Here is a 26,578-nt window from a genome sequence, read left to right as displayed (position 1 = left end):
TGTATATATACCACATCTTCTTGATCCATTCATCTGTTGATGGACATCTAGGTTCTTTCCATAGTTTGGCTATTGTGGACATTGCTGCTATAAACATTCGAGTACACATGCCCCTTTGGATCACTACGTTTGTATCTTTAGGGTAAATACCCAATAGTGCAATTGCTGGGTCATAGGGCAGTTCTATTTTCAACATTTTGAGGAACCTCCATGCTGTTTTCCAGAGTGGCTGCACCAGCTTGCATTTCCACCAACAGAGTAGGAGGGTTCCCCTTTCTCCGCATCCTCGCCAGCATCTGTCATTTCCTGACTTGTTGATTTTAGCCATTCTGACTGGTGTGAGGTGATATCTCATTGTGGTTTTGATTTGTATTTCCCTGATGCCGAGTGATATGGAGCACTTTTTCATGTGTCTGTTGGCCATCTGGATGTCTTCTTTGCAGAAATGTCTGTTCATGTCCTCTGCCCATTTCTTGATTGGATTATTTGTTCTTTGGGTGTTGAGTTTGCTAAGTTCTTTATAGATTCTGGACACTAGTCCTTTATCTGATATGTCGTTTGCAAATATCTTCTCCCATTCTGTCAGTTGTCTTTTGATTTTGTTAACTGTTTCCTTTGCTGTGCAAAAGCTTTTGATCTTGATGAAATCCCAATAGTTCATTTTTGCCCTTGCTTCCCTTGCCTTTGGCGATGTTCCAAGGAAGATGTTGCTGTGGCGACCTCAGCCATTCTTATTTGAAATTTCCTGTGGTGCTTTATCTTTTCTCTTCTTAATTAAGCAATGATAATACATGTATTGATACACTAACAAGGAGAATTTAAATCAAGGAGGCAAGGACTTCCATATCCTCTAGGTAGAAATGGAGGCCCCAATTTGTTATTGATGAATATGAATAGAATTTAGGAATATTTTTGATAGCATGATTATTGGATGATACACTGGTAATTAAACTCAGATCAGATGTAGTATCAAATATTACTATAGCCCTAGAGGCCATTGCAAAATAAAAGTACATAATCTCTATTTGCTAGAAATTTTCCTAGGAATTAGTCTCAAAAGGTAAAACTAGTTCTGATTTCACAGAGAAAATAACAGACACTGATTTATTTAAAAATATTATTTTCTCTACTCTAATGTTTAAATAAGGAAATTCATTCAACGTCATAAAAAAATCCCCAATGTGCAGTTTGTGTACCTCTTTCATAAAATACATAAAGATGATTTATATACTAGTCAATATTTAAGCTGGATTTGGGGAATTACATTTTAGCAATGCAGGAGCAATGGATTTGATTAACTAACACTTCCATTTAAAATAAGCTGTGAGTACTAAATTTGTTATCTGAATGTTAGCAAAATTAAAAAAGAGGATGGAGAGAGAACTTGGCTACTTGTATGTAATAAGTTTCTCATGGCTAGTATATGTATTTGGATAGCCAAGACAAATTACCCTCATAGAGGGAAAAAAAATGATGTTTATTTCAATAATCATATTCAATTTGAAATTGAATACAGAAGTATCATGAAGTAAATGGTTATTTTCTTTATTGGATATATACACATGTACATATATTTGGCTGGAAGTTATTAAACTTTGTAAATTGCAGCCTAGAGACTATTTCTATATAGCTATGTAAGAAAACTCATTAATTAATCTCAGTTTATGGCATGCTTTTTCCCATTAAGTTTAGACTTCAAGGGAAAAACAAAACAGAATGAGGAACAGAGGAAAAATTAGAGGTTAATTGCCTTTGTTGATCTCAGTAGTTTTGACAGCTCTAATCCACTATAACGTGTAAAAATGGATGAATGTTTTCTGAATAAAATTGTGTGTTTTGAGAAATTTTATTCTCAACATTGAGGTTTTAGTTTCACTTATAATTTGAATGAAAGTTGACTAAATTATATTTATAAAAATGCCAGCTTTTGTATGTGTACATTATCACATTAAAATTATTGACTTCCTCACAACTTCTCAATGAAATATATATAATGAAATATATATTCGTAATAGAGTTTATTTGGAGAAATGGAGCCATATTCACCTAATTAGTATTTTTTTTTCCTTTTCTGTTATTTCTTCCCTTTTGGTAGGTAAGTACGAACTTTAGAGTAATTATTTGTTATTTATTTATTTTTTTTTAATTTTAGTTATTTATCACTACCTAACCACTTATCCCAAAGTCTCATAACCTAAAACAACAAACATTTATTATTTTACCATTTCTTTGGGTCAGGAAATCTTAGCATAGCTTACCTATGTCATTCTGGTTTAGAGTCTCTCACAAGGCTGCCCTTGAAGTTTTAGTTAGAACTACAACCATCTAAAGGCTTGACTAGACTAGGTAAGGATATTCTTCAAATTTCAACCATGTTGTGGCTGGCAGGACTTGGCTTTTCAGCACATGACCTCTCCACAGAGTACCTGATGACATGGAATCCACTCCCTTGGAATGAGGAAGAAATCCCAGAGAAAGAGAGTGGTATCCAAAATGGAGGACACAGTCTTTTTATAAACTAATCTAGGAAGTGATACACCATTTCTTGTCACATACTATTCATCAGAAGTGAGCCACACATTCTATTGATTAGAAGCAAATCCAGCCCACCTCAGGCAGAGGTGAATTATATTTTGCTTCTTGAAGGAAAGGTCATTGTATTAGTTTTTTATTGCTGCTGTAACAAATTGCCATAACCTCGGTGTATTAAAAAAACACAAATTTAATATCTTAAGAGTTTTTTAGGTCAGAAGTCCAGCATACGTTTCACTGCGTAAAAGCCCAGGGGTCAGCAGGGCAGGGTTCCTTTCTGGAGACTTTCAAGAAGAGTTTGTTTCTTTGCCTTTCCTAGCTATTAAAGCCTTTCCACATTCCTTTGTTCATAGCTCCCTTCCTCCATCTCTAAAGCCAACATTGGTGAGCTGAGTCCTTTTCACGTTACATCACTCTGACCTTCTCTCCTTCCTACCTCTTCCAAATTTAAGGACCATTGTGATTACAGTGGGCCCTCCCAGATAACTGTGGATAGTCTCCCTATTTTAAAATCAGCTTATTTGGGGGCACCTGGGTGGCTCAATCATGAAGCATCTGCTTTCGGCTCAGGTAGTGATCCCAGGGTCCTGGGATCAAGCCCCACATTGGGCTCTCTGCTCTGCAGCAAGCCTGCTTGTCCCTCTCCCACTCCCTCTGCTTGTGTTCCCTCCCTCACTGTCCCTCTCTGTCAAATAAATAAATAAAATCTTTAAAAAAAATAAAAATAAAAAAATCAACTTATTTCATCTTTGTCATATAATGTAACATATTCACAGGTTCTGGGAATTAGGCTCTGCCTGTCTTTGGTGGGGACTATATATCTGCCTACCACATGTATGAAAGAATTTGTGGTCATATTTTCTAAACTACCTTAGTAATCAGTCACTATTAAATAATGCTTCAAGATCTGCCTTTTTCCCAAATACAACACACTGAAGATCCTGTCTCTTCAGAATATTCACCAAAAGCTAATAAGCACTAACCCAAGTAGCAAACTGCCTGCAGTAGTTGTTCAATATCGAATGGAGATAAATATCCCTATCTTTCTTTTGCTCAGGCATTTGTGGTTACCAAGAACAATAGGATAAAATTTCTATCCTTAAAGCATGAGTAGATAATTGGGTAGTTTTAGGAATGTACCTCTGGAGTCACAAAGAATCTAGTTTGAATGTGGGTACTGCCAGAATATGAGGTGCATGGTCTTATGCAAATTACCTGTCTCTCTTGCCTAAAGTTTTGCTCTCTGTAAAATGGGGAAAGCAGTATTGATAGTGCATAGATATTGTGCAAATTAGTTTATAGTTCAAAAATTTATGGTTCAGAAAAAAGTCTAGTATATTTTTATAAAAGTGCTCCCATTAACCCACTATTTATCTGTGATATTGATGTATTCTTTTAATGCCGATAAGTCACTAATTAAACTCATATTTTAGGCACCTCTGAGCCCCTGAACTAGTACCTAACCTAGACAATTATCATACGGTTTCACTAATATGTGGACTATAAGGAATAGCACAGAAGACCACAGGGGAAGGGAGGGAAAACTGAATGGGAAGAAATCAGAGAGGGAGACAATTGAGGAAAAACTGAAAATATCATTCCAGAGAAATCCACTTTTGGGTATTTACCCAAAGGAAACAAAAACAACTAACAGGAAAATGTATCTGCATCTCCATGTCTATTGTAGCATTTTTTAATTAAATTTATTTATTTTCAGCATAACAGTATTCATTATTTTTTCACCACACCCATGCAATCCGTACCCTCTATAATACCCACCACCTGGTACCCCAACCTCCCACCCCCCCCCCGCCACTTCAAACCCCTCAGATTGATTTTCAGAGTCCATAGTCTCTCATGATTCACCTCCCCTTCCAATTTCCCATTTTTTATAGTAGCCAAAATATAGACACAAACTGGCCATCACTGAATGAATGGATAAAGAAAATGTGGAATAGGTAGAGAAATAGATACAGATTTAGATATATGTATGTATAACATTGTATATGTGTGTATGTGTGTGTGTATGTGTGTATATATGAATATTTCACCCATAAAAAAGAAGGAAATCCTATTGTTAATAACATGGATGGAACTTAAGGGCATTATACTTAGTGAAATAAGTCAGACAGAAAAAGACGAATACTGTAGGATACCACTTAATGTGTGGGATTTAAGGGAAAAAAAAAATCAACAACTGAGCTCATAGATACAGAAAACAGATTGGTGGTTGCCAGAGGCAGGATGGGGGGTGAAGGGTAGGTGAAATGGATGAAGGTGGTCAAAGGTACAAATTATTTTTAAAAATTCTAATTTAATTATTATAATTCTAATTATTAAAAATTATACTAATTATAGAATTATAATTATAAAATTATAATTTTTATAAATTATATAATTATAATTCTATAATTATAATTATATAATTCTATTCTAATTATACATTATAAAAAACAAGTCATTCTAATTATAAAAATATTATAATTATAAAAATAAGTCATGGGCATGTAATGTACAACATGAAAATAAGAGATAATAGTGTACTGTATTCTATATTTGAAAGTTGCTGAGAATAAATCTTAAAAGTTCTCATCACAAGAAAAAAAATTATAACTGTGTGGTGATGCATGAATGTTAACTGGACTTGTGATGATCATTTCATATATATGCATAAATCAAATTATTATAATTCTATACACAATTATATCTCAATAAAAAAAATCAAAATTCCAGAAAGAAACTATTCTTTTTGAAAATAACATTGTACTGGCTTTCCACCTTATTGGGCAATTTCTAGCCAAAAAAATTATTCTGAAAGCCTTTTAATAACAATGATTTATTATTTTGTTCATAAATTTTTAATGGGCCCTAGGCTAATTTACTTGCTTTAGATGTTTATTTTAAAATTAAAACCCTTATTTTTGAGTATTAAATGAAAACTATGAAACTGATGACATTATATTTGAATGGTATTGCAAATTTAAACATTCAACATTGAAAATAAAATTATGATTTTTACAGTGATAATATAAATACAAATTTGAGTAGAACACAACATGGTAGAAAAATAACATTCTTAACAAATTATGAAAACTGTGGGGCAGAAATGTACTTGGAACTGGTTATGGTATATAAATAATTCATAACTGCATCAAAAAAGGTATGATATTCTACTAGTTTATGCAAACTGACCTATAAGTATCACATTTTATAAATACGTTTATGTTTATAACATCAGGAAACAGAACAGAAATTTTGGTGATGAATCTGATTGTGAACTAAAAACATGACCATTTCATTACAAAATCTCTCTCTGCTCCCAATCATCAATTGAATTTCAGATATTTGAGCTTTTAAAGAACTACTTTGTGAATACTCTAAATTTTTGTTTCATTTTCTTCAAAGTTAGTTGGAAATCCCTAATTAAAATGTTCAGCAAGGGGTGCCTAGGTGGCTCAGTTGGTTAAGCATCTGCCTTCCACTCAGGTCATGACCTCAGAGTCCTGGGATAGAGCTCCTCACCAGGCTCTGGGCTCTGCAGGGAGTCTGCTTCTCCCTCTACCCCACCCTCTGCTCTTGTTCTCTCTCTCTCAAATAAATAAATAAAATCTTTAAAAAACATATTAAACAAGATTCAAATTTGGAAGTTTGTAAAGAATTTTGATTCTTAGAAGCAAATGTCTTAGGTGAGAAAACAATTCTTACAAAAGCAATGAATGGAGTAAAGAAATTACACAGTGACAGCTCTAAAGATATACAAGATTTAATTTTCATTTTTCTATTTTAATGCTTTGCAATGCCTCAACTTGAGGGGAAAGTCTTTTGACTTTTTATAAAGTCTTATTCATAATTGGGAAGTTTTATTTTGTACTAAAATGAAATGAAATTGAAATGTGCCATCAGGGAAGTGTAAATCAAAATCACAATGAGATACCACCTTATACCAATATAATGGCTAAAATTAACGAGATAGGAAACAACAAATATTGGCAAGGATGTGGAGAAAACTTTTTACATAGCTGGTGGGAATACAAGCTGGTGCAGCCACTCTGGAAAACAGTGTGGAGGTTCCTCAAAAAGTTAAAAATAGAGCTACCTTATGACTGAGAAATGACACTGCAAGGTATTTACCCCCAAAATACAGATGTATTGAAAAGAAGGGACATATGCACCCAATGTTCATAGCAGCAATATCCAAAATAGTCTATTTGTGGAAGGAGCTGAGATGCCCTTCAACAGATGAAAGGATAAAGAAGATGTGGTTCACATACACGATGGAATATTACTCAGCCATCAGAAAGGATGAATACCTACTATTTACATCGACATGGTTGGAACTGGACGGGATTATGCTAAGTGAAATAAGTCAACCAGGGAAAGACAATTATCATATGGTTTTACTAATATGTGGAATATAAGGAATAGCACAGAAGACCACAGGGGAAGGGAGGGGAAAACTGAATGGGAAGAAATCAGAGAGGGAGACAAATCATGAGAGACTCTTCACTCTAGGAAACAAACTGAGGGTTGCTGGAGGGGTAGTGGTGGGGGGATGGGCTAACTGGGTGATGGGCACTAAGGAGTGGCACAGGACATGATGAGCATTGGTTGTTATACACAACTAATGAATCATTATACATTATATCAAAAACTAATGATACGTTGGCTATTTAAAGACAAAAAATGAAATTGAGAATGCCAGTGGTGTATGGCATATACTTTTCCTAAGATATTCAAAGGAATATTAAGAAATTTTTGACAATTTTTATCTTAGAAAAATGTCAAGAAATGTACTCTGTGAATGGAGGTAAAAAGACAATACCTATGAAAATATCTCTTCTAATACAATTACACATATCGACATAAAAATAGAATGAAGAATATTTTCCACTTACAATCATTCTGAGCTAATCTTCCTCAGCACCTATAGAGGTATTTTCTCAATAAAAAATATTATGTTTACAGAACAGAATAATTTAAAAGTGTCAATAATGTCAAAGTCAGTAATGGTAAAGTGCAACTTTGAGGAAGACTAGTGAATTTTTTTTTAATTATATAATTTTTTATTTTTTATAAACATATTTTTATCCCCAGGGGTACAGGTCTGTGAATCACCAGGTTTACACACTTCACAGCACTCACCAAAGCACATACCCTCCCAATGTCCATAATCCCTCCCCCTTCTCCCAAACCCCCTCCCCCCAGCAACCCTCAGTTTGTTTTGTGAGATTAAGAGTCACTTATGGTTTGTCTCCCTCCCAATCCCATCTTGTTTCATTTATTCTTCTCCTACCCACTTAGATACAAACGTAGTGATCCAAAGGGGCACGTGCACCCGAATGTTTATAGCAGCAATGTCCACAATAGCCAAACTATGGAAAGAACCTAGATGTCCATCAACAGATGAATGGATCAAGAAGATGTGGTATATATACACAATGGAATACTATGCAGCTATCAAAAGAAATGAAATCTTGCCATTTGCAACAACATGGATGGAACTAGAGCGTATCATGCTTAGCGAAATAAGTCAAGCGGAGAAAGACAACTATCATATGATCTCCCTGATATGAGGAAGTGGTGATGCAACATGGGGGCTTAAGACTAGTGAAATTTTATGAAAAATTTAAAATAAGATGACTTGAAAACAAATTTTACAGAAAAATGTGACAGTGTAAATGTATCAAAGGACCATGAATATTACTTAGTTTATCAACTTAAATTTATTTTAATTTTTCTTTAAACAGATTAAGAATTTTTAAAAATCTTTTGACTACCTCCCCTATAGAATCAGTGGTATAATAAACCCATTTGTTGATCAATTACATAAATTTTCAAAATTACAGAATTTTAATAATTTTAATGCCCTCATCACACCCAAAAGTGACCCATGTAGATAGTAAACTACATGGTCACTGTAACTATAACCTTGTTCTTGACTCTACTTTCTACCTTTGACAGCCATGTTGAACCCCTGAAAGTTCAGGTAAATCACTAATTCATTGATTAAGTCATTAATGTATTTAACACTTATTAACTCCATCTATCCACCAAATATTCTAGGTGCTTCGAATATATTTGTGAACAAAGATCCCTGTCTTCGTGGAGCCAACATTTTAGCCAGAGGGGTAGGTAGGGCATAACCTAGCAATAAACAATAGGCATAATGAATAAATAAATTGTATCACAAATTAGAAAGTGATAAACCCCTTTGGAGAGCAACAATTCAAGCAGAGGAAGGGGGATTGTGAATGTGAGAAGTGTAGGGAAATGAAATTTTGCACATTAAGTAGGTAAGAAGATGACATTTGAGCAAAGATTTGAAAGGTTTAGGGGAATTAGACGTGGAATTATGTAGGGGGAAAGGAGGCTGGGAGAGAGGAAGTGGCTAATCCCAAAGCAGAGGGACACAACTGGATTGCCTGAGAGTCAGGAGGTCAGCATACCTGGAAGCCAAAATACAGGGGGATTGGATTAGGATATGAGGTGTGAAGGGCAAGAGAGGGAATGTGGCTGACTAGAGAGAGAATATGATATGGTGGAGTCATTTTAAAGTCTTCGACATGTAGTTGCATGGCAGTATCTAAAAGAATTTTTACCTGATTAAATTTTGTGTATTCTTGAATTTATCGTAGCTTGGTTTTGTTCTTAAATATCAGGTAATCTATTTCTCTCCTGGTTTTGGTGAATGAGGTTAGATTCTTTGCATTTCCTTGATTTCTGGTTCTTCTAGGCTTGCATTTTTGGTCACAGAGCTCTTTGAAGTTTTGCTATCTCATGGAATTTTAACAAAAAGATTAAATTTAATGGTTTTCTACATTATATGTGTTCATGAAGACTTTGTGAAAAATTTATCTTTTTACTAAATGAAATTATGAAATATTTTAGTAATTTGCCAATAAATTTTACAAGTCTTGCCAAAAGTGATATATCTATTTTTAATTGAAAAGTCAAACTTCATCTATAAAACATAATGTTTATTTAGAGTGAGAATTCCTTGGCACCCCTGCTTATTAACTATGTTATCTTGTGCAAATAACATATACTCCCTCAACTTCAATTTCAATCTGTATAAGTGGGAATCTGCAACAAGACCCATATCACAAGATTATTGTGAAAATGTTTTAAGATGTGTGAAAATGTGATCAAATGTTAAGTGATATGCAATTGCTAGCAACTATAATTATCATCAAAGATGACATTAAGATACCATTAGGTCTACGGCCATACCACCCTGAACGCGCCCAATCTCATCTGATCTTGGAAGCTACGCAGGGTCGGGCCTGGTTAGTACTTGGATGGAAGATACCATTAGGCCATTCTAAACCTTTAAAAAAGCATTTTTCAAGTTTCTTCCCTATATGCTTTATTTTTCTGCTCAGAATTTTAAATTCCAGTATAATTATCATACAGTATTATATTAACTTCAGGTATACAGTATAGTGATTCAACAATTCCATGTACTGCTCAGTGCTCATCAGGATTAAATGTACTCTTAATCCCCTTCACCTATGTCACCCATCCCCCACCCATCCCCTGTCTGTAACCATCAGATTGTTCTCTATAGTTAAGAGTCAGTTTTTTGGTTTGTTTCTTTTTTTTTTCTCTTTCATTTGTTCATTTATTTTGTTTCTTAAATTCCATTATGAATGAAATCATATGGTATTTGTCCCTCTCTGACTAGCTTATTTCACTTAGCATTATACTCTCTAGATCCATTCATGTTGTTGCAAATGACAAGATCACACATTCTTTTTTATGGCTAAGTAATATTCCGGTGTGTGTATGTGTGTTTGTGTGTGTGTGTGTACCACCTCTTTATTGATTCATCTTATAGATGGGCACTTGGGCTACTTCCATATTATGGTTATTGTGAATAATGTTGCGGTAAACATAGGGCAGCATATATCCTTTCAAATCAGTGTTCGTGTGTTCTTTGGGTAAATACCCAGTAGTGTGATTACTAGATCTTAGGGTAGTTTTATTTTTAATTTTTTGAGGAACCTCCATACTATCGTCCATAGTGACTGCACCAGTTTGCATTCCCACCCATAGTGCACAGAGGTTCCTTTTTTCTCACATCCTCACCAACACTTGTTTTTTCTGTTTTTGATATTAGCCATTCTGACAGGGGTGGGGTGATATGGCGGTTTTGATTTGCATTTCTCTGATGGGGAGTGAAGTCATCTGCTCAGAATTCTTAAGGCTTCCCTTTCAAAACAGAAAATAACTAGAGGAAGGGATTTCAGATAAATATGTTAGATTCCATTGCTTCTCAAACCTGAATGTGCATAGCAGTTACCTGAGTGTCTTGTTAAAATGTAGTCTGATTCATTAGTTCTGAGATAGAACCTGGATACTGCACTTCTAACAGGATGCAGATGCTGTCTGTTTGCCAACTGAACTTTGAGTTTCAGAGCTGTATACTAATCTCAAAATTAAATGTGCTACTTAATGTTAGCCTTGGGGTTTCATTATATTTATGAACTATAAAATACTCTAAACACAGTAGCTTTGTAAATACTGAATGCAAAGCCACCAAAGAAAGGACCTGAGAAAATAAATTTCTCTATACATAGGTGAAAAGAGAGAGATTAGAGAAGGAAGGGAACATAGGGAAGCAATACCCAAAGTTTGGGATCTACTTTACTTCACTGATGGACATCTGACACCTCTCAGGGAAACTGTTAATCCAGATTCTGTGTTTGAATTTTACTTTCCATAAGGAATATTTTGTCCTCAAGTATGAAACTAATAAACTCTCGAGATGCAAAGAAGCTAATACCATTAAGTCCATGCACTGATAATGAATATATGGCTAAGATTATTTTTTTACCAGGTATTTTGGTCTTAATTATCAAAACAGTTGTCTCTACTCTTCATGTCAATAAGTCATTCCGTATATTTGTAGAACTGTTAAGCAAGGTCCTAACAAATTCACAGTGCTGCTGGTGAATGTTTATCCAAATTTTAGATTTGATTCATTTGGTTTCTAGAAACTTTATCTCTCTCTTTTTTTTTAAAGATTCATTTATTTATTTGACAGACAGAGATCACAAGTAGGCAGAAAGGCAGGCAGAGAGAGAGGGGAAAGCAGGCTCCCTGCTGAACAGAGAGCCCGATGCGGGGCTCGATCCCAGGACTCTGGGATCATGACCTGAGCCGAAGGCAGAGGCTTTAACCCACTGAGCCACCCAGGTGCCCCAGGAACCTTTATCTCTTAATAAAACATACAGTCCTTCATTTTTACCCTTGTGGAGATTTTTAGAAATGTTCATAGAACATAGAAAACCATTCTTCAAAAAATTTACCCGAGGTAATATAAGAGATAAAGTGATAGAGAAAAAATGATGCAAACTGAAAGTTTGAGGAATTAAAGAAATTCAAATTTGATTTTTAAAAAATTGCTTTGTACCTGTGTGACAATGTGCTTGTGTTTGCTATTAAATAACTTTAAACTAGACATTGAGTAACCATGCACCAATCCCGCAAAGTTTCCGCAAGTTTCATGACCACTTGGGCTTCAGGCAAATCAAAAGTATTTTAACAGTTAGCTAATAGGAGTTTTGATGAGAAAAGCAAAATAAACAAAAGGACAGAGACAGGTCTCTACAGCTTAATGGAAAGAGCTGAGGCTTTTTGTGGAGTTTGCTGATAGATATAAGTCTGTGAAACTGCTTAAGTTGTAAGCGGTGTCTTGGGAGGAAACCACATCAGGTACCAAGAATGGAGTATGAGAGCATCGTCAGCCACAGAGGGTGGGCTGCCATGTTCCCAGAGCATGAAATAGTCATCTTGATGGTGATGTTGATCAGACCAGCTGCGGTCAGCTGCAGGTTCGTCTCTCCCTGTGACATCCCAGAGAACACCATGTTCACATACATTTACCCAATACTTAGCGCGGTACCTGGCACGTTCTCTAGGTTCAGTAATTATTTGATGAATGATTTGTGGCATTTTTATTTTCTTCTTAATATAAACATTGAAAGCAATAGACAGTAAATTAAAAAGGGCATCAACTCTCCATGCCCACTTTTTTCACTCCAGTTTCTATTGGGGAAAAACCAATTTGAATCTAAATAAGTCACTGGATAGGGCTTACCAAGTAATTAGTAATAAGTTCAAGCTTCCACTTTTATTTGCCCTTGCCGACAGAGCCTGGGAGCATAGAGCATTTTCTGGTAACAAATGGGAATCTGGCCAACCAGTGATCTTTACATTAGCATTCTAATAACCAGGGGCCAACATGCCATAGTGCTGTGTCAGAACTAATTTATGAAACCAGGTCCAAAGGCTCATTAAAATGGTCACAATTCAGTGACTGCCCAGTAAAATTAGACTACAGTTTCATTCCCATAGCAGTGAATATTTTAACATACTATTAAGAACATATTTCAAGTGTTAAAACTAGCTTTGACTCCGTGAAGGGAAAAACAACAAGATTAGAAAGCCATTTGCTTTTGTACCAAATTAGCTCCACTTTCAGTTTAGGCATAAAATACTTCGAATGTCCATATTTTAGATCACACGGTAGACTACTTGCATTTGCAAGTCTGACACGTTTTTGTTTTGGTTTTTGTGTTTTGTTTTTTTTTCCTTTAGAGTAAAAGCATTTCCGGGCAGCTCCATCAAACCACAGAGTTGTGAACCTACCTGGCCAAGACACCTCGAGCCATCAGTTGGGTCGAATGTATTTTCCCCCACTGCCACCAGACACATCTTCTTATGGCATTCTTTTAATCATACATCCTCCCCTCATGATGCCAAGACTCCTGGGGACTCAGAGTGTATTACTTTATATGCTACTTTCCATAGCCAGACGGATTGAGTGGTGTAGCAAATGTGACATCGAAAATCTGGTTAAGAGCAAGGAGAGAGTAGGGAAAGTTCTAGACTGTGAGTCCTGCAGCTCTAGTTGGAGGCCGCTGTGGGACTCTCAGACAATCCTCTCTTTCAGGACAGGGGCAGGTATCAGTCAGTGTCGGGCACATGGGCCAGGATTATTTATAGAGACAGTTGCAGTGAACTGAGCTCACGTTATTATTATGAATGCCTTGACTTCCTCAGTTCCTCAAACACCTATGTATGTGACATGGGAATGAAGATTCCTGCTCTGCTTAGTTAACAGGGCTGTTTTGAGGGTTTACACTAATAAATGCACAAACACTCTCTAATGGAGGATGCTTATACTAGGGAAATGTATTGTATTCCCTTGTCATACGTAAGAGACTATTTTCTTTATCTCCTAAATTTCTATTGAATGGAATAATAATGAATCCTTAAATCTTCTAATGTGAACAATAAAAGGCTCTGGATGACTTTTCCTAGCAGTCTATATGCCATGGCTGAATTATTTAAACTTTTATTTAAACCTGGGGAAGGAAACAAAAGAAATTTCAAGGATCAAGATAATACTTTGAACTAATTCTTTTTTTTTCTTCTAAATATTTTATTTATTTATTTGAGAGAGAGTGAGAGAGAGCAAGAGGTCAGAGGGAGAAGCAGACTCCCCATGGAGCTGGGAGCCTGATGCGGGACTTGATCTTTGAACTCCAGGATCATGACCTGAGCCGAAGGCAGTCGCTTAACCAACTGAGCCACCCAGGCGCCGTGAACTAATTCTTTTTGAAAAAAAAAATTTTAGCTTTTTTCCTCCATCTAAAAAATGATATTAATGACATGGGTGTCTTATACTATAAGTTAGACATCACTCTGATGTCAAGGTGAAATGCCTGTAGAAATGGCAGATACCAGCAAAGATCACTAGTGGTAAGTAGCAAGTTGTAGTAATGTAATAACATGTTTGTTGTAGTAGTGTAAATAACATGTAATTGAAGAGATCAGATTATCTTTTTGCATGAGGATATTCCAAATTGAAACATGGCAAAGAAATACATGTAAAATATTTTTCTAAATATTTCAGGGTATCTCAAAAACCAGTGTTCTGGGAGCACACTGGTTGGATGTTCACAGATACACCATCCAAAGCATACTCTGTGTTCATATATATGGTTATAAACCTATACATCTATATAAACATATGAGTTAAACACAACTGAATGTTTCTTTTTTCCAGAATCTTATCCTTTAATATGTTACAAATATCCAAGAAAGAGATCTATTATAGAATTTTGACCAATTTTACCATGATTTATCTGCTTGGCAATATATCTATTAAGATCTTCCAAAACAGTTCAGATAAATACCACTTTAGGAAATGTGCTGACAAAGTGTCTTTGGCTAGACACACTACAACCTGTGCAAGGATGTACCTTCTGGTCTGTATGAATTTAATCAACTGTTAGACTCAGTGAACACCTATCAGATGAACAACACTGTGCAGGATAAAAGTCCAAGATTAAAGGCAAGCACTCAGTAGTCTGTACCATTGGAGCCGTATCATAACATAAAATGGGGGTGCCAATGGGAAAACTCAGTGTTTGGGTGTCAAATTGGAGGTATCTTCCCAAGAGTCATAAAGCATGAACTAATAGAACACTGTTACCAGCATCTTAGTCGCACACTAACAAGAATCGTTCAAATAAATGCATTAACATGTGTTGGATATCGTTTCTGAGAATGACACTTTAGAGCAGAACCTGTCTGTGCCTCATCTCATTTACCTCAAACCAGAATAGGTTCAGCTCATTGACTTTTTCCAGCTCTCTAACTTTATAGTTATTTCTGTCATGGTATATTGGTATTGCTTATTTAGCTTAGATATAAAGAAGAAAGGAAAACTGATTAAATTTTTAGAACACGTAACATACACACACACACACACATATTTATTTTTATTTATTTATTTGACAGAGCAAGAGAGGGAAAACAAGCGGGGGTTGCGGAGGGGGGGTGGAGGGATTTGGGAAAGGGAGAAGCAGGCTCCCCACTGAGCAGGGAGCTTAATATGGGGCTCAATCCCAGGATCCTGGGATCATGACCTGACCCAAAAGCAGACACTTAATGACTAAGCCACCTAGGCCCCCCTAGAACATGTAATATATTTTTTAAGTAGTTTACTGTGAAATGATATAGTCAGAAGCCCAGCAGGATATTTTTCAGTTGTTTGATTCTGAGGTTTAACATTAGAAGAATAATTTTGGACTAAACATTTTTTTTTCCCCAACTTATTTTTTTCATGCTAACTTGAAATATCAAAACTTCAAAACAGATAGGGGGTCTGTTCTTTGAGTCTCTTAGTTGGTCCTTACTGAGGCTCACAATGTTATAGAACAAAATACAGACGCCCCTCCTCCCTCCTTGTGGACGTCTGCTGTCTCCAGTCATATCATATCCATGGGTAAAAGTTTAACTCCCTTGTTTTGTCCCTAAGACCAAAATGGGGTTAGCGGAGTTCTTCCACACAGCTATGATGTATATTGTACCCAAACAGAAACACTTCAAGGACTTCTTTTTCCTCGCACTTTCCTAAATTTACCTACTCGCTGTACAAGAATATAGTTCTAATACTCAGATAATAGAGTCCACCTTCTTGATATATAGTTACCTTTATAAGTACTTATGCAAAACAAGTAGGAATTTAACTAGAATTTTTTGGATGATCTAAAAAAAAAAATTGTTGAGAATAATTAAACCCACAGCTTTCTTGAGGACAATATAGGATTTCTAAATATTAGTATTTGGTATGACTCCATTTCCAAATTTGGGAATTTAAGAAATAACGCTGTATTTTCTGTATCTCAATGTTTCACTCCAAAGCCCCTATCTTATAAGAGGTGCAGAAAGGTGAACCTTGGTCACTGTTCTCTTGCCATACCTGTGGGAAACGTACACAGTGCCTGACAATGAGGAAGGGAACCTCAGGATGTCTTTCCAGCACTGACCACAGAGTTTATTTACTGTTCTGATGTCATTTGCCCTGTTTGCATGGTCCCTTCAATGCCAACAGCTCTTGAGACATAAAAACCTGAGCCTTGGCTTCCAGATTAAACCATGTTACTCTGAAGACACGATTAAATCTTATTTTCATAAAGTTCAGTACAATGGAAGTGCTCATTCATAACAAACTTGGCAAGACTTTATGTTCACTGACTAGTTGAGCTCACTGCCCTCCGTCCCTTCTCTCTGGGCCACATCCAGCCCCTTTCACCGTCATCCTTTCCATTAACACCAAGTTATGGATGATCTCCACTATAGCAATATGAAATATATAAAATATAAGTATTTCCTTTAGTAAATCCAAAGGAAAATTATTCATTTGAACACTATTTTATGTCTGTAAGAAACAAAAGATTTTCTTTTCCATTTAAAAAAAACTTTTGAACAGAATCCCATGTCTGCAAATACCGAGTTGAACAGCCTTTCATGAAAGGCTTTTCATTGTATGTGTATGCTGTCAAACTCCTAAACTTATCCTCAGAACTACTAGCACCATATGATTTTTTTAAAGGTGCTATAATATTTGAGTCTTAAGCTTTTATTTATTTATGAGACTAGTTTTACATTTTTAATTCATAATGGAGACTCATGGAATCTGAGCTAAAGACACACACATTGTGTCTTATTATGTTTCATGGACATGTGTCCTCTAACATAATTACAAAGCTTATAAAAATAATAGAGATCTGCTTTTGTTTCACTCACTTTTGTTCCAACTGTATCACATCTGAAAGATTCAGACAGCCTTGATTTTTGGTTGAGCCTTAATCCAAATCATACAAGGGTCACTGTCTTTATGATACATTCTCACAACTGTCCTCTACTCAGAACCCAAAATTGTATCCCAGGCAGATTAGATGCAAAGTTCTAATTGGGGTCTCTACTAATCTACTCATATCCAATAATCCACCCAACCACCCAACCGCTCTACTTTCCTGCTATTTCCTTGTTCACAATCTTTGCTGAAACCACTCGTTCACCAAAACTCACTACCCCTGACCTGAATATTTATCAATTCACAATTTACCATCATTGCTCTCATTTTCTTTTCTAATTCTTTATTAGTTATTAAATATATACAAAATAAAATTTATACTCCATTAGAGTTATAAAGAATGATGCTATATTAAAAACTCGTGCTCCCACTACATATGCACACTTAATAGTACATTATAATTACTGTTCAAGTCTCCGAGATGTCCTACCCAAGTTCCACATTCTTTTCTGCCCTTTAAAGGTAACCTTCATTCTAAATTTATTGTTTATCTCTGCTTGCTCTTCTTTTATCTTATTACAAGTATTTGATTTCTATGTAACATTTGTTTAAATTTGTATTTTTATTAACATAAAAAAGATTCATTCCTTTTGTCATTCCCTGACATCATTTTTTGGTCAGTCTTACATGTTCCTGAGATTCCATGTTGTTGCCCTTTGGCTCTAAGTCTCTCTCTCTGTCTCTCTCTCTCTCCCCTGTTGCATAGTGTGTCATTTTGTAATATATCACAATTCATTTATCCTACCAATGGATACCTATCAATGGATATATGTGTTTTTCTAGGAACTTTTTCTATCTTGGTGTACTACAGTGAACATTCTTGTATATATCTTATGGTACAGCTATGAAAGAGTTTCTTCAGGTGCCTACCTCCTGGGTATTTTAAGTTCACTATAAACTGCTAAATTATCTTCCAAAGTAATTGTACCAATTTATGCTTGTACTTGCAGTATAGTTGCAATGTACACATATTCCAGTTGATCCCAAACTTAACCAACTCTTGATATTAGCAGACTTTGTAAGTTGTTGTAAATTCAGTGGGTATCAATGCTATCCCATAGTGTTTTAATTTGCATTCTCCATTACTGTGCTCACTTCAGCAGCACATATACTAAAATTGAATTCTCCATTACTAGTGAGGTTGATAGTCTTTTCATGTCTTTATTCAGCATTCATCTTTCTGTAAAGTGCCTCTTCTGCATTTTTTGCCCAATTTTCTATTTGGTGGTTGGTCTCTTTTTTTTAATTAGGTAAATGAGTTCTTTATATATTCCAGAAACAAAACTTTTCTCATGTATTTCTTCATCTAGTTTGTGGCCCTTTTTTTCATTGTCTTTATGCAACTTTTGATGAGCAGAAATTCTTTATTTTATTGCAATGTAGTAGAATTTATCAATCTCATATTTTAAGGCTAGTGCTTTTTATGTCTGGCTTAAGATTATATTTCCATACTCTGATGTCATAAAGATATTCTACTACATTCCTCCTAATATTTGTGTATTTTTGCTTCTTACATTTAGGTTTTTTTTTTTTTTAAGATTTTATTTATTTATTTGACAGACAGGGATCACAAGTAGGCAGAGAGGCAGGCAGAGAGGAGGAAGCAGGCTCCCCACAGAGCAGACAGCCCTAAGTGGGGCTCGATCCCAGGACCTGAGATCATGACCTGAGCCGAAGGCAGCGGCTTAACCCACTGAGCCACCCAGGCGCCCCTTACATTTAGGTTTTTAATCCCATAATAATTCTTCCGTATAGTGTAAGATAATTTCATATTTGTCCTTGCAGTAACTGGTAACCAATTATTACAGCTTCTGAAGCCTATCCTTACTCACTGATCAGCTATGCCATCTCTGTTCTAATTCAGACATCCACATCTGTGTGTCAGTTTGGAGGTCCTCTACTATGTTGCAGTGGTTCATTTTCTATCTGTACCAATACTATAGTCTTAATTACTGCAATTTAAAATAAATCTTGATAAAGCAAATTTTGCCACCTTTGGTTTTTTCCCCAAGGGTTATTTTGAACTTTTGCTCTATGATATAAATTTCAGAATCAGCTTATCCAACTCTGCAAAGACATAAAAATAATGTTTGGTAATTTTATTGAAATTATATAGAATCAATAAATCAACTTTGGAAGAATTAAAATGTTCGTTATATCAAGGTTTCCAGTTTCTCTATTTATGTAAGGTAACTGTAAAATCTTCCAAGATAATTTTATAATTTTCTTTTTAAACATCTTTAAAATTTTATAATGTATTTATTCTTGGGTACTTTACTTTTATACTATGTAAATTATATCTTTCAGAACTATATTTTTAAAACATTTATCACTGTGTAGGCATATGGAGTTGAATTTTGTATATTGGCTTTGAATCCAACAAATCTATTAAACTCTTTTATTAATTAGACTAATTGTGGATGCTTTGGAGTGTTTATGTGGATCTATTATTATCAACAATTATGACAGTTTCATTTCTTCCTTCCTATTTCTGACACTATTTTCCTGTCTTCCTTCACTGACTATGAAATCCAATACAGCACTATGTGGAGCACTATTTGGAGGACCTCCAAACTGACACACAGATGTGGATGTCTGAATTAGAACAGAGATGGCATAGCTGATCAGTGAGTAAGGATAGGCTTCAGAAGCTGTAATAATTGGTTGTTACTGCAAGGACAAATATGAAATTATCTTACACTATACGGAAGAATTGTAAATGGGGAGTGCCCTTTTAAATTCCTTGATACCAGGGGCTGGCTCTGTTGGAAAAGCATGCAACTCTTGATCTCAGGGTCATGAGTTCAAGCCCCATGTTGGATGTAGAGATTACTTAAAACTCAGGTTCATGAGTTCAAGCCCCACGTTGGATGTAGAGATCATTTAAAAATAAATAAATAAATAAACTTTCAAATAAGTAAAATAAAATAAATTCCTTGATATTAAAGAAAATGTGGCCAGTGTTTCACTATTATGTATGATGTTTTCTGGAGTTTTTTGTTTTGTTTTGTTTTGTTTTGTTTTGTTTCTAGATATACTTTATCAGTCAAAAGGAGGAAGTTTCCATCTCTTCCTAACTGAGGATTTAATGCATAGGGATGTTGAATTTAGTGATTATATGGCTCATATTCTTTAAGGTGGGCACTGTCTCCTGCCCACTATAGCTCACAAGGACACGAAAGATAAAGCTCAAGTTCTGGTTTCAATAAATGTATTCAAGATACAAGGTAGAGTCAGTCTTCCACTTCCATCTAAGTTCCTGCTTTCACTCAGGTGTTGGCTTCTGTGAATGCCTTACTTTCTTACTAGCTCAATGTTGCATTTTTTTAAAAAGAGATACATTCTACAGTTGATCCTTGAGCAACATGGGAGTTAGAGGCACTGACCCCTTATGCAGTCAAAAATTCACGTATAGGGGGTGCCTGTGTGGGTAATTCAGTTGGGTAGCCAACTCCTGATTTGACTCAGGGTAAGATCTCAGGGTCATGAGATCCAGTTCCCGGGTGGGGCTCTGTACTCAGCAGGGAGTCTGCTTGGGATGCTTTCTCCCTCTCCTTTGGCCCTCCCCAACTCTCTCTCTCTCTTTCTCAAATAAATAAATAAATCTCTTTTAAAAATTCACATATAATGTTTGACTGCCCCCAAACTCAGTTACTAATAGCCTACTGTTGACTGGAAATCATACCAATAACATAAACAGTAAACATACTTTATATGTTACCTGTATTATATACTGTGCTCTTATAATAGAAGTAAGCTACTAGAGAAAAGAAAATGTCAATAAAATCATAAAATACATTACTATAGCACTATATTGTATTTATTGAAAAAAATCTGCGTATAAATGGACAGTGTAGTTCACACCAGTGTTCAAGCATCGCTGTATTTTATGTAGAAATTTTGGTTGTTTTCACTGCTGGTTGGCCACTGTAAGGAAGAGAAGCATTTCTTTTCTTTTCTGTCAAAATAATGTCCCTCACTTCTTTCAAAGCTTTTCTTGAAGTTTGCCCTTTTTTAGATTTTCCTTCTTATCATGTTTCAGAAATTTTAACTTTATTAAATCTTGTATTTTGTGTAATTTTCCGAATCTTTGTCATCCAACTTTCTAACCCCCTTACAGTTTTACAATCATCTTTAAGACAGAAGTTGGTCAACTGTATGTAAATACTCTTGTTATGTATTTAAGTATCTTATCATCTTTTTTTTTTTTTTTTTTTTTTTTTTTAAAGATTTTATTTATTTATCAGAGAGAGAGAGGGGGAGAGAGCGAACACAGGCAGACAGAATGGCAGGCAGAGGCAGAGGGAGAAGCAGGCTCCCCGCTGAGCAAGGAGCCCGATGTGGGACTCGATCCCAGGACGCTGGGATCATGACCTGAGCCGAAGGCAGCTGCTTAACCAACTGAGCCACCCAGGCGTCCCTAAGTATCTTATCATCTTATCTTAGAGATTTTATCACAGTTTTAGTTCAGAAGGCCAAGGATGTGCTCTCTTCTTCTGACTACCCCAAAACTATAACTACACATTCTAGCTGCTGAGTGCATTGTGTTTGTTATTCCCTCAGTAAACTTGGTATGCTCTACAATTCCAGCCTTCTACATTCCTTTCCTACGTAGGTGGAAAGATATTGTCAAGGAACATTAATAATTCCTCTTATGAACAAAGCTCTATTTCATGCAAAAATCTATGCAAACCAAGTTATTTCTGGCAAAAATCCAATTTAGAAGGATATCTCTTTCTCTCTCTCTTTTTTACTAAACATTCTTAATTTCCTTACCTCATTGAACATTGTCTTTTTTTCCATAGTTCTTATCACTTTCTAATATGTTACATATTTTTATTATTTATTTTGTTTGTTATTTACTATCTATTTCTTCCCCAGTAAAAGTAAGTTTTACGAGGGCATGGAGTTAACCAGATTGGTACATGGCATAAGTACCAAGCAGTGGCTGGCCTAGCATAGGCTGGAGAAAAATAACCATTGAATAAATAAATGGCATATAACATTTGTAGAGGCAAATGGCAAAAGGAAAAAGAAAACCTCGTGATTTGCTTTCTCAAATGGATTCATTTTTCCTAATCAGTGCTATATATTATTTTTTGCTTTCAGATATCAATATGGCAGGCGAACCCAAACCATATAGACCAAAACCTGGAAACAAGAGGCCCCTCTCTGCACTTTATAGGTAAGTAAGCAATTTTGCAAGATATAGTAATGGAAACTTGTCATGACTTTAAAAGGCAGTATAACCGATAAGGAATCAAATATGTTAAAGAACAATCTTTCCTGGTATAAAGTACAACAAAATGCTGGTGATCAACATATAAATATGTCACACAGCATTGGCAGGGATCTTGTACATTTAACCTTCCTATCTCCACTCAACCCCTATACAAGATACTCCCCTAATAAAATATAATAAAAATATCTCATGACTCTACTGACAAAGCAGTGGAAAGGTCAATTATCTTTTGAGTACTGCATGCTGTGTACTGTAGGTATTTTTCCGATGTTGTATAATTTAACTTAATTTTCATAACCATCCTGCGTTATAGATATTGCTACTTTCATCTTACAGATCAAGAACCTGATGTGCATTTTCTTAGAGATTTTTCTAGGTCACACCACTTGTAAATGATGGCACCAAAATTCAGACTTATGCTTTCTGATGTTATATCTTGAATTCTTTCCACCTGATCATTCAGCCTTTTCAGTTGCAAACTACATGTTCATTTCACCCCTATTTCTCTACAACAGCAGAGGCAGACCTTCCATTCTCCAGAGACACATACCTAACTACCCTTAACTTTTCCTAATATACTTGGGTCTCAGTCAACTTCACATTCTTTTCTTTCCCTTCTACATGCCCCAGTTTATCAGTGTTCACACCCATAATTTCAGTTATAGGTGGATAGAGTATCTTTATCGTTCTATGTAAACTTCTATCATGTTAAGTAAAATTCAATTCCTTTTGGGAAGAAGACAAATCCCCTTTTGTTAGACTTAGCCAATTATTCCAAGCAATTGTCCAATTTATTTAATCTTCTCCCAGATACATATCTTCATTCCATCAGTGTCTATATCCAAAGAGCTAATGTAAGTGTTGAGCAAAGTTTTCCCTGATATTATTTGGGTAAATGAGAATTGAGTTATACTTGTCAAAATTGATTATATTCTGATCTAGTACAGTAAGAAGAGTGCTCAAAAGCTAGCTTGAAGGTGTTTTGTTTTTTTTTTGTCTTTGTTCTCTAAGAACTGGCATATCTCCTTTTTTCAGCCATTCACAGCCTCATTTCCCAAACTATGAAAGAAAAGGGTCAGAATTAGATGAATTTCAAGGTCCTATTCATTCCTAACACCACAGAGATCTCTAATGTATGACCATCAGAGATCCTAAAGGATATATTGAAAATATGTCTTAATTACTCTTATTATTTTGACTGTGTGGATTTAATTTTAACTTAAAATTTATATAAAAATGGAAAGGTGCAGGTCTTAACTAATTTAATAAATGACCATAAGGTAGTATTGATGTTAAGGGTCAGAAATGAAGTCACCAACCAAAAGCAAGTGATACTTTCTGTACCTTGTTTGAGGTAAAGGATAATATTAATAAAACTGAAAAATGCAAGTTCTTTTTTGATCAGGTTCATTTTTAAATGTATGCGTAGAACTGCCACTAATGCAGAACATTTGAAAAGTCGAATTTTCAATAATTAACAAAACAAACTGTCCGTGGCTTTTTTCTCTCATCAGAGAGTTAATACGGTGCAGTAATGTTAGTTTTCATAATTTTCCTGTTCTTGGACTGCTTTGATTTTCTTATGAAAATAGAAGCTTATGACAAGAAACAGATGTCTTTTCAACTATTATTTCTCTATTACCAAATTATGTTAAATTGTGAATTCAAACAAATCAGAAGCAGAAGCTCATTTAATCTGATATATTGTATACAAATCGCATTAGTAGAGAAATGCTTATTTATCCTATTCTCATCTGTTTACACAAATGAAGGCTAGGATGTTGTGAAATTACAAAGCGGTAACAAAGGGAACAGAAGAGCGCAAATGTGCAGCTGAGAAAGGCTTTTTATACACACTTTCTTATTCTTACATAAGCATCATAATAGTAATACCTTCTTTTTATGTGGGCAAACTGTGTTTTCATAGGTCGTATTCATCTGTTCACCATAGAACACCACAAGTTGGTATTGTGTGCATTGCATTATAAATAAGAAAACTACCTTTCCAAGACAATAAAGGACTTGCCCCAACTAAAGTGTCAAGATAAGGAACTAAACTGGTTTTCAGCCATCAATTCTATTGATCTTGTGACTAGATCCCCTTTCCCCATATTTACTCACCTGCTACTATCTAAAAAATACAGATTATAAAAAGCAGAGATTCCTGCTCCCCAAAACCAATAATCAGTTATATTTCTGTCCATCAATATCATGCCAGCAGGTGGCACTGAAAAGACTCTACACTAGACATAACATAAGAACAAGAACAAACAATTATTGTGATCATAGGGCACACAGATTGTGAGCTTCAAATTCTTTATCTCACATAATGGTCGTATAATTTTCTTCATAGAATAAAATTAAATAACTGAGGCAAAAGCACCTAGTTTAGTGTAGGGCATATGACAGCAGCTTGAAAAGAGGTTGTTTCTGCTTTCCTAGTCTTTGTACCTTTGGTCTGTTTTTCTGAACTGTGAAATGAAAGAGCTGGAATAATTTCATTTCTCCATCCACCCATCCATCCATCTGTCCATTCATTCATACAAGACATGTTTATTGTGTGTCTACTATGGTTTAGGCACTGTGGTAGCTGTTTTTCAAGGCAAATGACATGGAAATGCCAAGGCTACAAGGCAAGGAGAGAACAAATGAAATAAAAGTAGATTATTTTTGTGACTATTGGTAGCCTCTGATATACCTTTGTGCTTTAAACTGCTATGTCTCTGTATCTATTTATTCTGTTAGGGATGTGTATGGTGTGCTATCAGACTTTCTTCTTTATCTGTATCCATTTCTTCTCCATCATCAACCACAAAGCAGTATTTACATGGAATACACACTGAGACATTACTCCGTTCTGTTACTTCTTTTAACAGGACTTTCAGTTTAACCAAGCAACCCTCACCAAGCCTTTATCATGTGCTAAATTAACATGATATACATGAAAGACAGAAAAAATTTTAGAAACATACTGAAGCTTTAAAATATTTACTGTTACACATGAGTTAGATGTACATATACATAAAGAACATAAATAAAGTATACATCCAGTTCTAGAAGAAAATAAATGAGTTAATAATCCTGCCAAGGGGGAGGGGAGTGAAAAGTCTGGGTGACACTTGAGCTGGTTTCCAGTCAGGCATTCACTTAGTATGTAGACAAAGAGAAAGAAGGGCATGCTGGGCAAAGAAAATATGAACAAGGTCATAGGCAGAGAAATGAAGAAGAGCATCACATGGTGAGAACTATTATAGTTCACTTGCTGAAGAACAGTGGAATGCTGGAATGCTATGGTGGCTCAGGTTATCAGGATTTTAATATACCTGCTTATCAGATTAAGAAGATTTGACTTTTATTCTATGAGCAACAGAGTCATTTGAATATGGTGAGAATTGGAAATGGAATGGAAGGACAAGTGAGAGTCCCAAATATGTCCAAGGTTTCCAGTTTAGGCAACTGAGGGGATGATCACATGAATCTGTTAGAAGAAATAGGAAAGACATGACGAACAACAGCAGGCTCAAATATAGGGTTGAGGAAAGGAAGCAAAAGAAATTATTTCAGTCTTAGACATGAATTCATAAAGGCAGACAATTCATTAGAATAGCACTTGTAATAAAAATGTCTCCCATTAGAGGCTATTTGTAAATGAAACATAATTAATCTTTTGTGAACAGCCCATAAATATTGGACCTAGTCCTAATGGTGAAGAGCAAATGTATTCTCTAGGGAAAATATTGTAACTTTTAATAAATCGTTGCTTCAAATATGCTGTGTACATTACACAGTGTCTATGAGGGTCTAAAATAAAATCCTCCCCCAGGAAGAGAGTTCCCCAGCATGCCAAGTTCTAATTAACACTAAATAATAGCTAAATGAGAATAATTGCATGATGGTTTTGTTTCCGCTTATAAAGGAGAGAGACCTTTCCTCTCTGATGTGAGTAAAGCTGACAACCAGAGAACAAAGATACTATTTATCAGAGCTGACCAAGTACAGGTTTTCACTCACCTAGAGGCAGCCCTCCCAGTCAAAGGGAACACAGCACAGTAAGAAACATGAAATCAAGCTTCATCCCACTCGTTGCATAGATCTTACTAGGTATCACTCCCAAATACGGTTTTATGCCA

At 35.4% G+C, this 26,578-nt stretch overlaps 1 protein-coding gene across 13 annotated transcripts in view; it reads left to right on the top strand.

Annotated features, from left to right (window-relative positions):
• Nucleotides 1-26,578, top strand: part of RALYL (RALY RNA binding protein like) — a 713,948-nt gene that overhangs the window by 545,402 nt on the left and 141,968 nt on the right. For all 13 annotated transcript variants that reach the window (XM_059166125.1, XM_059166124.1, XM_059166115.1 and 10 more), the window contains one exon: nucleotides 22,316-22,391. In XM_059166125.1, the coding sequence (XP_059022108.1) occupies nucleotides 22,316-22,391 (76 nt within the window). The remainder of the gene's footprint in view (nucleotides 1-22,315; nucleotides 22,392-26,578) is intronic.

Source organism: Mustela lutreola, chromosome 3 (assembly GCF_030435805.1).
Source record: "Mustela lutreola isolate mMusLut2 chromosome 3, mMusLut2.pri, whole genome shotgun sequence".
Classification (NCBI taxonomy): Eukaryota; Metazoa; Chordata; class Mammalia; order Carnivora; family Mustelidae; genus Mustela; species Mustela lutreola.
Note: the sequence above shows the minus strand (reverse complement) of the source record. Positions and strands in the feature narration are given on the sequence as shown.